This window comes from Typopeltis vanoorti, chromosome 16 (assembly GCF_054136105.1).
Source record: "Typopeltis vanoorti isolate ZY-2024b chromosome 16, IOZ_Tvanoo_1.0, whole genome shotgun sequence".
NCBI lineage: Eukaryota > Metazoa > Arthropoda > Arachnida > Uropygi > Thelyphonidae > Typopeltis > Typopeltis vanoorti.
Genome location: NC_143564.1, coordinates 59,201,666 through 59,215,976, shown reverse-complemented (window position 1 = coordinate 59,215,976; position 14,311 = coordinate 59,201,666). Strand labels below are relative to the sequence as shown.

The 14,311-nt window shown below is 36.8% G+C and overlaps 1 protein-coding gene across 2 annotated transcripts in view; it reads left to right on the top strand.

Moving 5' to 3' along the window:
• Positions 1-14,311, top strand: part of raptor (regulatory associated protein of MTOR complex 1) — a 512,095-nt gene that overhangs the window by 346,605 nt on the left and 151,179 nt on the right. For both annotated transcript variants that reach the window (XM_090406523.1, XM_090406522.1), the window contains exon 19: positions 6,131-6,231. In XM_090406523.1, the coding sequence (XP_090262649.1) occupies positions 6,131-6,231 (101 nt within the window). The remainder of the gene's footprint in view (positions 1-6,130; positions 6,232-14,311) is intronic.

Sequence of the window (14,311 nt, the reverse complement as noted above, 5' to 3'; positions counted from 1 at the left end):
ACAGGCTAATCTGGAGGAAAATTGTTGATATGAAGGTTACAATGATGTAACTTTTCATGTACTTTTATCTTATGATGGTACTACATGAAAAGTATGTGATATCTATGTAATAACTCCATCGGGGTATATATATATATCAGCAATTTGATGGTGATGTAAGGAATGGTGGGGAGAAGAAACATGTAAGAACTACCAGTGTGGATGAGTATATCTGTACACTGAGAAACAGTCTTTATTGGTCTTCATTAATTAAAAATCTGACATCCACTGACCTGGGCTATGACCTGCATTATTATAGATTGTCACAGTACCTACTAGGTTTCTCGTGCCCTCACATTGCTGCACTAGCTGAGATAAGTGCTGTAATTCGTCAGTTCACCTCTGGCCCATAACTCATGTTTCTAAACACCATTGACCTGGAAACTTTAATTAAATGTCATTCAGTGATTAAATGATATAAGTGAATATAAATGATAGTTATTTTATTGTTTTTATCATGATTCAGAAAAATATGTATAATTTTAAAGCCACTGTAGTGATGAAAAACATTTTTTTTAATCAATGTCACTACTTGACCAGATTTTCTTCTTTTTTAAGCCTACTTGCTTATACCCACGAAAACAGACCCCATTACAGATTTTGTATACACAAGCATCTCTAGAACAACCTTTTTCTCCTTTCCTTTGAAACATTTAATCCTTTGAAGTCATTGCCAACATTTTCATCAGGAAAATTATCAGCCATCGAGACAGACCACAACTTATACCATCATTTCTTTAGTGTTGATATTTGTACCTTCTCTCAGTAACTAAATCAAACCAATCACTTCATGTTAAATTCTTTAATAATTGTCTCTATAGACTTATCAGTATTTACATTTGATAAACGTTTCATGAAAAGTGGGCAATACATAGAATTCACATAGCATAATATTCCTTGGTCTTGGATAAGGGATGTACAGTTTGATAGTAAATATACTCTATAAACATTTTTGTTACACAGGAGTTTAGCTATGAATTGAGCTGCACACTTCTCCAGAATGAGAAGAATTTCACAATTTCCAATAGGCCTACAGAGGTGCAGGACTTCAGTGTTTTTGAACCATTCTAACATAATCTGGATGGTAATCCAGTCCTTTTTATTTATACAGAATACAGTTGACCCTTGAACAGTGGGGGTTAGGGGATCCCCCATGCATTCTTTGAAAATCTGTGTATAACTTTTGACTCCCCAAAAACTACTAATAGTCTACTGTTGATTGGAAGCCTTGCCGATAACATAAACAGTCGATTAACACATATTTTGTATGTTATATGTATTATATACTGTAATCTTACAATAAAGTAAGCTAGAGAAAAGATCATCATCATCATCAAATTCCTGCCATGTACCCTCAAGGGGTGTACAGGATATGACAGTACTACATGAAAAAATTACATCATTACTAACTTCCTATCTACAATTTTCCTCCAAATCAATCTGTTACTTGTCAAGACTCCAACATTATCAGATCTTATATTTCTATCGTCTAAGGCACTTTGTACCGTATCAATCCACCTATATCTTGGTCTTCCTCTGGGTCGTTTTCCTGCCAACCTGGCAGAGAACACTTGTTTTGCTAATCTTTCCTCTCCCATTCTATTTAAGTGACCATACCATCTGAGATTAGCTCTGCTAACGCATTCCTGGATGCTGACAATGTCAAGTTCTTTCCTAATATCCTCATTTTTAATATGATATTGCCATTGATGCCATCTGTTCACACCTCTAATCTTTCTTAGGACTCTCATATCTGCGGTCTTTAGTCTTTGGTCAAGTGTTTTACTTCTGACCCAACTCTCAGATCCATAAGTTAAAATTGGTTTGAACACAGTCTTGTATACAGCTAATTTAGTGTTCCGACTAATTTCTTTCTTATTCCATATGAATTTATTCAATTGACTTCCCACGATACCAGCTTTGCTGATTCTGTTGTCTATTTCTATATTTAGTTTACCATCTTCAGTAAAAATTGTGCCTAAGTAGCTGAAATGTTTTACTTGTTCCACAGGTTCTCCATTCACAACACAGTTGACATTTTCAATGATTCTGCCTATTTTCATTGTCTTTGTCTTTTTATTGCTGACCTTCATACCGTATCTATTACAACAGCTATTCAATTTAGTCAGAGAATCTTGCAGACTTGTAGCGGATTTATTTAGAAATATAACATCATCCGCATAAAGCAAAGAGCTGACATTAACATCTCCAATTTTGATATCAGGTTTAATACCACTTTCCTTCATAATGTGATCCATATAGATAATGAATAACAGAGGGGATAATGTACATCCTTGTCTCACACCAGATTTAACATTAAACCATCTTCCTGTACGTCCTTCAATTCTAACTGCTGACTTACAACTCAAATAAAGACTAAGTATTGCTTGATATAATGACTCATTGACACCATATAACTGCAGCGTATTGAATAGCTTCTCTCTTGGCACCTTGTCATATGCCTTTTCCAAATCGACAAAACTTAAATACAGATCTTTGTTATATTCCCATGCTTTCTCGACTATTTGTCGTAAAGTGAAGATCTGATCCTGACAGCCTCTATTTGGCCTGAATCCAGCTTGTTCTTCACCAAGCTTTTCTTCCACAATTCTTCTCAACCGTTTCTCAAGTATACTTGCATAGATCTTGCCAGGAACACTCAGTAGGGAAATACCTCTGTAATTCTCACATTCAGTTTTCTTTCCCTTTTTATATATGGGTACTATGAGAGCTCTACTCCAATCATCGGGAATTCGTCCCTCTGTCCAGGCTTTCTGAACTATGCAGTGCAGCCACTGTAAGACTCTTATACCACCATACTTCAGCATTTCTGGTCGAATATCATCTACTCCTGCTGCCTTTCCACATTTCAAGCCTTTGATGGCTTTTTCTACTTCAAGTATGGATATGTATTCCTGACTGCATTCCTGGTCAGTGTTTTTTTATCACTGTGCTGTCATCACTGCATGTTTCATTTAGCAGTTTTTCAAAGTAATTACTCCATACTTCAAGGATATCTTTTTCTCCTGTTTTCATTTCACCTTTATCATCTCTAATTCCTTTTACAGCACTCTTTCCTCCATTTCTAAGCTTCTTCAACAACCTCCAGAATATTTTGCCGCCTTCTTGATATTTATTTTCTATATTCTTGCCAAAGTCCTCCCATGACTTTTGTTTAGCTAGTTTTACACACTGTTTAGCTTTCTTACATTTGTCTCTGTATTCTGTAAGAGTAAAAGCTGACTTATTTGCCAGGAACTTTTGATATGCTTTCTTCTTTTCCTTCACTGCCTCTTTAACTTCCTGTGTCCACCAGGGAGTTCTGATTTTTTTATCCTTGCACACAACCTCACCACATGCCTCTCTGGCAGAATCAATCAATGTTTCCTTCAGAGTTTGCCACTGAATCTCCAAGGTTTGATTCTTGTTCTCAAACTCTTTCATTTTCTTTTCAATAATATTTCTGTATTTTAGTCTACAGTTCACATCTGAGAGCTGCTCAACTTTTATTCGCTTTAAAACTTTCTTACATGTTATTCTTTTCAATATGAAATTCAATTTTATCCTGCTCAAGACTAAATAGTGATCACTTCCAATTTCAAATCCTCTGTACACTCTGGTGTCCTGCACCAGGGAGAAAACATCACTATCAACAATAACACAGTCAATGAGACTTTTCTTATTCCTAGCCTCTTCTCTCCTTGTGAATTTGTGCACATTTTTATGTTGGAACATGGTGTTAGTAATAACCAGTCCATGTCCTGAGCAGAAATCCAACAGATATTTGCCATTATTATTAGCTTTGCTCTTTTCTCCAAATTTTCCCAAAATATTTTTGTATGTCTCACAGTCATTTCCTACTCTACTATTTAGATCCCCAACAAGGACCAACTTTTCCTTTTTCATTGTGTCAGTTGCTTTTTCTAAAGCCTCAAAAAATTCCTCCACTTCTACCTTTGTAGAACCTTCTGTGGGACCATAGGCACAAATAAGTCTGATTGTCCAGTTCCCCATTCTCATATTTGCCCACATTACTCTACTTGAGACTGACTGCCATTCAAGAAGATTAGCCTCGTATTTTGTGTTGAATACTATGGCTACTCCTTCTTTTCCTTGATTGTCATTGCCTGAATATAACATTTTGTATTTATTGCTCAGAAAGATCTCACCAGTTTTGGTCTTTTTTGTTTCAGTCACCCCTATTATGTCGATCTGGTACTTATCTAATTCCTCAGCTAGCTCCATTTCTTTGCCATTCAGGCTTCTTACGTTGATAGTACCGATCTTTAACTCTGGTGATGTTGAGTTGGGGTTTGTTTTCAGATTTGTTCCAGTAGCTGACTTTTCGCTGTTCGCCCTGGTTCCCTGGCGAAAACAACGGGGGCCTTGTTTAACTGGGCGACGCCCCGGCCGGCATGAAATTTTGTCATGTTGTACCATCATTTTTTATTTTGGTTTAACCAATAAGAATACAATTTGGTCGGCTAAATCCCAAATTGCCAGCCCATCCTCGTTCGTTCAGTATCAAAGTAGATACCCAACAGGGTGCACCACGACAAGGTGAGGATTGGACATTAGGTCAGAAGCCCTGGTCGGTTCTCCGCATTCCTTTAAAGGCTATGTTGAGGTCTCCTCTCAGTTATACAGCTTTGATCCTTAAGCACCCCGCTAGAGAAAAGAAAATGTTATTAAAAAAAAAGCATAAGTGAAAATGCATTTACAGTACTGTACTGTATTCATCAATAAGTTTATGTCATCTGTTTACAAGATGAAAATCATCTGTCTGTCAGTACCTACATCAATATTGTCGTATGTGATACAGAACACTGTTGATGTTATATGTATTACTAACACTATACATCAAAAATAAAAAGATAATGTGAAAAAGAAATTCATATATATTTACTAGTATAATGATTCATGCACGAAGAAGTTTCAATACACGAAGAAGTTTACACTAGCCTACAATAGAGCAAGCAATATGCTTGCTCTATTGTAGGCTAGTGTAATTGATATTATTTCTTCACAGTAGTCTAACCTATATACTAATGAATGAATCATTCTAAAATTTTTATTTTATGCTAATTAATTAATTTTATGCAGTTATGATTTAACACTGTATCTTTATGTTTGTTTACATTTCTCTTGACTACAAATGGCCATGTACGAAGCGTTTGTGTGCTTAAAGTTTTGATAAATTTTAACTTTTTATGATAGATTTGTGTATACTTCATGGTAGTAAATGATAAAATAGACTAGTATCTACATATATTTTATGCATTCATAACATACCTAACTTTTTCTTAATTTTTTCAATATTTCTAAGCTACATAGTTTGTCTACAACTTTTTTCAAATTGTCGCAAATCTCCAAAAAAATTTTCCAGAATATTTATTGAAAAAAATCTGTGTATAAGTGGGCCTGCAAAGTTCATACCTGTGTTTTTCAAAGGTCAACTGTATTACGATTAATTTTAATGCAAGGCCCTAGAATATTTAGTTTTCCCTTCCACCAGCAACCTACAGTGTGTACTTGCTGCATTTGAGTAACCTAAGAGACAGTAACTGTATCCTTAGATTGTCTGAATCCTGTGAGTCTTTCTTTATCTATGTTGTTAATGTCCTTTGTAGTGTGCATTGCCCACATATTGCAGTTATATCGGCATTACATGCTTGCTTGTGACCAAGATGCTTTTCGGCTATAAGTTGGCAGATTTCTCCACCTATTTGATAGCTTATTCATGGTTTGCAGATCGTTCTTCACCACAAACTTTATGGATAGAAATTCCATGATGCTCCTTAAACCTATGGAATTATCCTTCACTACATTCACATGCATACTAATTAAGCTAGCAAGTACATAATTATTTAAACACGTGCTTGCTGAGTGAACTGATGCCAGAAAATCTTTGGTGTGCCTTTATTTCATTTGAGATCCTTAAATCTTGAATGATAAATTTATATTAACTCTCAAACTCGTGATTACAGATGTGTATATCTCTCAGCATATATATCAGCATATATATCATCTCACAATTCATTTGATTGATTGATTTATAATTTATTTTTTACTTTTTTTATTTTTGAAATAGGTTATTGACATTCATGGCAGTGAAACACCTAGAAATGGAAAATCAACTTCTGCATCTTATTCAGAACCGTCATCTCCTTCAGGCAAACCTGCATTTATATCGTAAGCATTTACTTCTTTGTGTACTTTGTAGACCATATAATTTCCCAATTCAACAATTGGTTATTCGGAGAGTATTAAAAGATAATTTCAGTTGTAATATATTATTATCATCATTTCAAACGATATTATGATATTATGTGAGTGCAAAAGATATTATGATAACAAGATGTAATTAATTTGCATTATTACTAGTTTCCCTACCAGGGGCGCATAAGGGTCAAAGTTGTATAACTGAGAGGAGACCTCCACATAGCCTTTAAAGGAATGCGGAGAACTGACCAGGGCTTCTGACCTAATGTCCAATCCTCACCTTCTCGTGGTGCACCCTTTTGGGTATCTACTTTGATACTGAACGAACGAGAATGGGCTGGCAATTTGGGATTTAGCCGACCAAATTGTATTCTTATTGGTTAAACCAAAATAAAAAATGATGGTACAACATGACAAAATTTCATGCCGGCTGGGGTGTCGCCCGGTTAAACAAGGCCCCCGTTGTTTTCGCCAGGGAACCAGGGTGAACAGCAAAAAGTCAGCTACTGGAACAAATCTGAAAACAAAGCCCAACTCAACATCACCAGAGTTAAAGATCGGTACTATCAACGTAAGAAGCCTGAATGGCAAAGAAATGGAGCTAGCTGAGGAATTAGATAAGTACCAGATCGACATTATAGGGGTGACTGAAACAAAAAAGATAAAAACTGGTGAGATCTTTATGAACAATAAATACAAAATGTTATATTCAGGCAATGACAATCAAGGAAAAGAAGGAGTAGCCATAGTATTCAATCCAAAATACGAGGCTAATCTTCTTGAATGGCAGGCAGTCTCAAGTAGAGTAATGTGGGCAAATATGAGAATGGGGAACTGGACAATGAGACTTATTTGTGCCTATGGTCCCATAGAAGGTTCTACTAAGGTAGTAGTTGAGGAATTTTTTGAGCCTCTAGAGAAAGCTACTGACACAATGAAAAAGGAAAAGTTGGTCCCTGTTGGTGATCTAAATAGCAAAGTAGGAAATGATTGTGAGACATACAAAAAATATTTTGGGAAAATTTGGAGAAAAGAGCAAAGCTAATAATAATGGCAAATACCTGTTGGATTTCTGCTGAGGACATGGACTGGTTATTACTAACACCATGTTCCAACATAAAAATGTGCACAAATTCACATGGAGAGAAGAGGCAAGGAATAAGAAAAGTCTCATTGACTATGTTATTGTTGATAGTGATGTTTTCTCCCTGGTGCAGGACACCAGGTGTACAGAGAATTTGAAATTGGAAGTGATCACTATTTAGTCATGAACAGGATAAAATTGAATTTCATATTGAAAAGAATAACATATAAGAAAGTTTTAAAGTGAATAAAAGTTGAGCAGCTCTCAGATGTGAACTGTAGACTAAAATACAGAAAGATTATTGAAAAGAAAATGAAAGAGTTTGAGAACAGGAAACAAACCTTGGAGATTCAGTGGCAAACTCTGAAGAAAACATTGATTGATTCTCCCAGAGAGGCATGTGGTGAGGTTGTGTGCAAGGATAAAAAAATCAGAACTCCCTGGTGAACACAGGAAGTTAAAGAGGCAGTGAAGGAAAAGAAGAAAGCATATCAAAAGTTCCTGACAAATAAGTCAGCTTTTACTCTTACAGAATACAGAGACAAATGTAAGAAAGCTAAACAGTGTGTTTTACTCTTACAGAATACAGAGACAAATGTAAGAAAGCTAAACAGTGTGACCAGGCATGCAGTCAGGAATACATATCCATACTTGAAGTAGAAAAAGCCATCAAAGGCTTGAAATGTGGAAAGGCAGCAGGAGTAGATGATATTCGACCAGAAATGCTGAAGTATGGTGGTATAAAAGTCTTACAGTGGCTGCACTGCATAGTTCAGAAAGCCTGGACAGAGGGACGAATTCCCGATGATTGGAGTAGAGCTCTCATAGTACCCATATATAAAAAGGGAAAGAAAACTGAATGTGAGAATTACAGAGGTATTTCCCTACTGAGTGTTCCTGGCAAGATCTATGCAAGTATACTTGAGAAACGGTTGAGAAGAATTGTGGAAGAAAAGCTTGGTGAAGAACAAGCTGGATTCAGGCCAAATAGAGGCTGTCAGGATCAGATCTTCACTTTACGACAAATAGTCGAGAAAGCATGGGAATATAACAGAGATCTGTATTTGAGTTTTGTCGATTTGGAAAAGGCATATGACAAGGTGCCAAGAGAGAAGCTATTCAATTCACTGCAGTTATATGGTGTCAATGGGGCATTATATCAAGCAATACTTAGTCTTTATTTGAGTTGTAAGTCAGCAGTTAGAATTGAAGGAAGTACAGGAAGATGGTTTAATGTTAAATCTGGTGTGAGACAAGGATGTACATTATCCCCTCTGTTATTCATTATCTATATGGATCACATTATGAAGGAATGTGGTGTTAAACCTGATATCAAAATTGGAGACGTTAATGTCAGCTCTTTGCTTTATGTGGATGATCATGTTATACTTCTAAATAAATCCGCTACAAGTCTGCAAGATTCTCTGACTAAAGTGAATAGCTGTTGTAATAGATATGGTATGAAGGTCAGCAATAAAAAGACAAAGACAATGAAAATAGGCAGAATCATTGAAAATGTCAACTGTGTTGTGAATGGAGAACCTGTGGAACAAGTTAAACATTTCAGCTACTTAGGCACAATTTTTAGTGAAGATGGTAAATTAAATATAGAAATAGACAACAGAATCAGCAAAGCTGGTATGGTGGGAAGTCAATTGAATAAATTCATATGGAATAAGAGAGAAATTAGTCAGAACAATAAATTTGCTGTATACAAGACAGTGTTCAAACCAGTTTTAAGTTTCAAAGACTAGAGACTGCAGATATGAGATTCCTGAGAAAGATTAGAGGCATGAACAGATGGCATCAATGGCAATATCATATTAAAAATGAGGATATTAGGAAAGAACTTGACATTGTCAACATCCAGGAATGCATTAGCAGAGCTAATCTAAGGTGGTATGGTCACTTAAATAGAATGGGAGAGGAAAGATTAGCAAAACAAGTGTTCTCTGCCAGGTTGGCAGGAAAACGACCCAGAGGAAGATCAAGAGATATAGGTGGATTGATACGGTACAAAGTGCCTTAGACGATAGAAATATAAGATCTGATGATGTTGGCGTCTTGACAAGTAACAGACGGATTTGGAGGAAAATTGTAGATAGAAAGTTAGTAATGATGTAATTTTTTCATGTAGTACTGTCATATCCTGTACACCCCTTGACGGTACATGGCATGAATTTGATGATGATGACCCTATCAGCAATTTTCTTCCCAAATAATCTGTTATTTGTCAAATTCCCTGTATTGTCTACATTTTGGTCTTTTTATGTGTTGCTAACTACCTTTTGTAATGACTCAAAAAAATTCCTGCATTTCTTCCTTAGTACATCCTTCTGTGAGACCATAGGCCTAAATAAGTCTCATTATCCAGTTCCCCGTTGAAAGTTTTTTTCCCATTTGGTTAAACTATAAATTAAAGATGCCAAGAAAGTATATTCTTGGTTTCATCCTTTATCCAAGTGTAAGCAAACAAAGTTTGCACTTGAAGTCTTCATTTGACAACTGGGCCACTTGTATATAGAGGATAGTGACTTCACATCAATTGCATAAGTATCCCATAATGCAGCACATATATCCTTTATGGACATGTATAATGCTGTGCATTATGGGAAGAGCCAATACCCAGACTGGTTTTTTCAACGTTTATTGAAGGTCTTATCAGTGGGAGCCAGGCCAAAAGTGATATCAAGGGTGAAGTAATGCAGAAGTCGTGAAGTGACTTCATGCAGAAACTTTGTTTGCTTATACTTGGATGAAGGATGATTCAAAGAACATAATTTTTTGGCATCTTTAATCCAGTTTCCTATTTTGTTGTTTGCCCACATCACTCTACTTGATATTGCCTGCCATTCAAGATTACCCTTGTGTTTAGTATTATAACTATTGAATTAACTAACTAATAATAGTTATTAATACTAATAATAACTATTATTAGTATTGAACATTATAACTATTTCTTCCTTTCATCAATCATTATTGCCTGAGTGTAACATTGTATTTATTATTAAGAAGAATCTCTCCTGTTTTTGTCTTCCTTTTTTCGGTAACAATCTCTAGATTCTTTTCAAAATGTTTGTTAGTTTTATTTAACCATTTTTATACATAACTTAGCTTTTTTACATTTCCCTCTATTTTCAAATGGCACATACTTCTGATTTTTCTGTCCTTCTAGATATCTTTACAGCAATATCCAAGTCATTCATTGACTTCTTTAGGTTTTTCTGTTTAGGCCATATGTTTTTGTTTTGTTTTCAGACTCTGCTTTATTTCCAGTACTGTTTGTGTATTTGAGCCTACAGTTCTCCATTAGATATTTCTTGATTTTGGTTCTTTGGAACTAGTTTGAGTATTTTTAATTTCAGTATGATTCCCAGTTTTATTCAGAATTATTCATTTTTATTTAAAAATTGCATAGTGAGAACATCTTTGTTCAGGATACAAGACCATACAAGGGTATCTGAAACAGGACATGCTCGCTATCCAATTTTATCCACAATGAGATCTCTATTAGCAATAACATGACTACTTATTCCGTCTATGTTTCCCCTTAATTTTTGTTCATCTCTATGGTTACACTGTCTAATCCATATCCTGAAATTACCTGATGAACCCATATCCATTAGATAATTTCCATTACCACCTGTTACCAGTAACAGTGGTAATGGAAATAACCAAGGTTTTTTACCATTTCTTTTCCTCACACACTGCTTGGAAAGAAGGCAATGGACACCACTACCATGGGCAAGGTACATTGTGCCAAGTCATGTCACATGTTTGTAGCCAGTATAAATTAGAGGAATATGATGCACCCAAGTCAGTGCTACTGTGTCCAGGTGAAATATCTGAAAGAGGCATTGTGATAGGATGCCATGTTGCAAGTCTATCTTTTCAGCAAATTGTTGACAAATTTGGGCATCCCAGGTCAAATCAGTGATACCATACTGAGGAAACACAGAGAGTCAGCTGCAAGTGCTGCTGACCACAATGGACAACCACCACACTCACTGAACATGAATGTAGAGTACTATGAAAGATAATAATATGTGAAAACCACCATTCATTGACCAACACATTGAATATGGAGTTCTGAGCATTGACTGGAACATGAATCTGCACAAAAACATTCAGAACCGAGGAGCACTACATGGTTTTTATGGTAGGACCGCAATGGACAAGCCATGCATTACCTAACCAACATGCAGCATTGTCTTCAATGGTGCAAATAACATGTATAGTGTGACATGGAAGCTTGGAAAGTTGTGTTATGGAGTGGCGAATCATGCTACATACCCTCTACCAAGCAGATAGATGGGTATGAATTTGGTGGATGCCTGATGAACTTCTCTTACCAGAGTGTGTAACCCTAACTCTGAAATTTGGAGATAGCAGTGTGATGGTATGTTTCTGTTTTTCCTGATTTGGCCTTGAACATCTATTTGTGGTGCTACAAACAATGAATTCCAAGAGGTAAATGAATATTCTGGACAGTGTAATGCATCCTACTTTGTAGCGTTTCTATATAACTGGTCATTGTCTCTTTCACCAAGACAGTGCACCATGTCATAAGGCTGCTGCTGCTGCTGTAACTCCATGGTTTGTGGACATAAATGTCACCACATGACTGGCCTCCACATAGCCTTGATCTCAACCCTATTGAACGTGTTTGGCATGAATTGAAGCATTAGGTAAGGTGAAGGGACATGAAGTTTTGGTTTGGCAAGGAAACTTCTACAAAACAGCTATGGGCTCCCCCAACAATTCGTCTAATTCACTTCGACAACTGGACATCAAGTTGTGCATTAATCACTTAGAGTTCTTTAATTAGTAATGTCTTGACATGAATCAATTTTCACATTAATTTCCTTCCTACACTCTAGTTCTGAATCATACAGCAAAATTTTACATTACCCTCACTGAGTATGGAATAGGTCTGCTGGTCTATACTGCCTTTGTTGTTCCCGAGAACTGGATCCTTTCTTGTGCCACGTGCAGTGTCAGACCTTTTTCAGGGTAGGCCTTCCTTCATACACACTTATGGCTACTTCATTTATGGAGATTTTACGGGGGACTTCTACGAGCTTGTGAGCGCTTGCTAGAAAAGTGTTCGCTGACTCGACTGGAATTCCATCTGCTGTATTTCGAGTAGACTACTTCAATTCTCCTGCCGACATGCATCTCTGCCTATCGCATGACCTGGAACCACTTCTCGATCAGACAATCCAACAACCCAGAGTCTGGGAAAAAAGCCTTGTATGTCCTTGTGCAATTGTGCAATCGCTTATATTTTCTTTGCACGGCACCCTCTTTTTCTTTTTTCAGGATCTCCTACATGGCGCTCTGCCATTCTCGTTCTCATGATGATCGCAGCATTTTTCGCTATGGCAGATTTCTCAGAACTGCTTGCGCACTTCGCCTTCTGTGTATTATGCAGCCTCAGGCTATACTCCAGCAAGTATTAGACCTTTGGACTTACCATTACAAGTTGTCCAGTGGAATATTCTTATTTAAGCTAATTTTAACTGAATGATATAATACAAATGATTTCCTGTTGACTTAACAAAAATCTTGAATAATATACCACTTTAATACAATGCTATACCTCATCACCCTTTGTAATTAATACATTCTTATGTGGTTTTAACTAAATGCAAGCCTTTCCTTTCATTAAATTTTAAGTTAATATGTTAAGCCCTGAATGATTTGTTCATGTTCTGAATCAAAACCATTCGGGGTGCAACAAAGGTCCCCCCTTTCTAGAAAAAAAATTAATATTGAAACTGAATTTTTTTCTTTCAGCTCCCCCCCACCCCTTAAAGAGTTTTCCTTCCCCCTTCTGAATATTTCCCTTTTATAATTTCTTTAACCTTCTTTACTTGTAATGTAGAGTTCTAAATGTCCCCTCCCTTTAATTTCCAGGGGGTGGCCATTAAAAAAAAGGAATCTTATTTCCTATCCATGCCCTATACTGTGGATCCCTGTGATTATAGAAGCACCAGGGTTCTCTGTGCTTATATGCATTCTCACTTGTTTTGCTAATGGTATATACTTTTCCTCTTGACCCCTCATCTTCATCTACCCCGCTCCCTGTTCCTCCTTCTTTCAACGTTATAGAAGTGTCTAGTTTATTAAAGAAGCACCAGGTAAATTGGAGACATCTGGCCTTGCCTAGTTCCTTGTCACTATTGAGACTCAATTCCCTAGATTCCCTCCATTCATCTGTTCTATCTCCATCCTCCCTTATCGTTCGCACAGCAGGTGGAGATTCGCTCAACCCTGGGTTTCGTGTGCTTGGGCTTTCCTTTTCAGAGATCCATTCTCTCAATGGGTAGACCCTTGTTTTATGACCTACCTTACTGTTGTGTCGTGATCTGAGGTCATATCTAGTCTGCTTCGGCATCTTGTCTTCATTCTTACAATGATAGTCCTCTCCTGTAATTCTGGATGAGGTTTGTTCATCCAGAGATTCTCCCTCTGGGCAACTTCTTAGTCTGTAGTATCTGTTTGGGGTTTCACTTTCGACAAGACTTTCCTCATCCTCCTCCTTCCTCCCTTTTCTGAAATTCTCTTTTGGCTTCCGATTCTTCTGGAGAGGATTTCCCATCTTCCCCCACACACTTTCCACAGAGTCCCCTTGACAGACTAGTCTTTCTGATCAAGTCTTATATAGCTTCAGTCTATCAGAATGCACTACCCATGTTCTTGCCCTATTTGAAGTTTCCTTAATTTTAAATGTCACGGGAGATAGTTTTTCTTGGATCACAAATGGTGCTACAGCACTCCTTCCAAATTCCCCCCTTTCTTTCCTACAGAACCTCCTTCCATTAGGATGAGGTTGCCTTGATTTAGATCTTTGTATTTCCTCACTTTGTTAGCATAATCTCTGGCTCGCTGGGAACATAACTCACCCGATCTGGCCACCATGTCATATGCTATCATATTGTTGTTTATAAGATCCTTCAAATA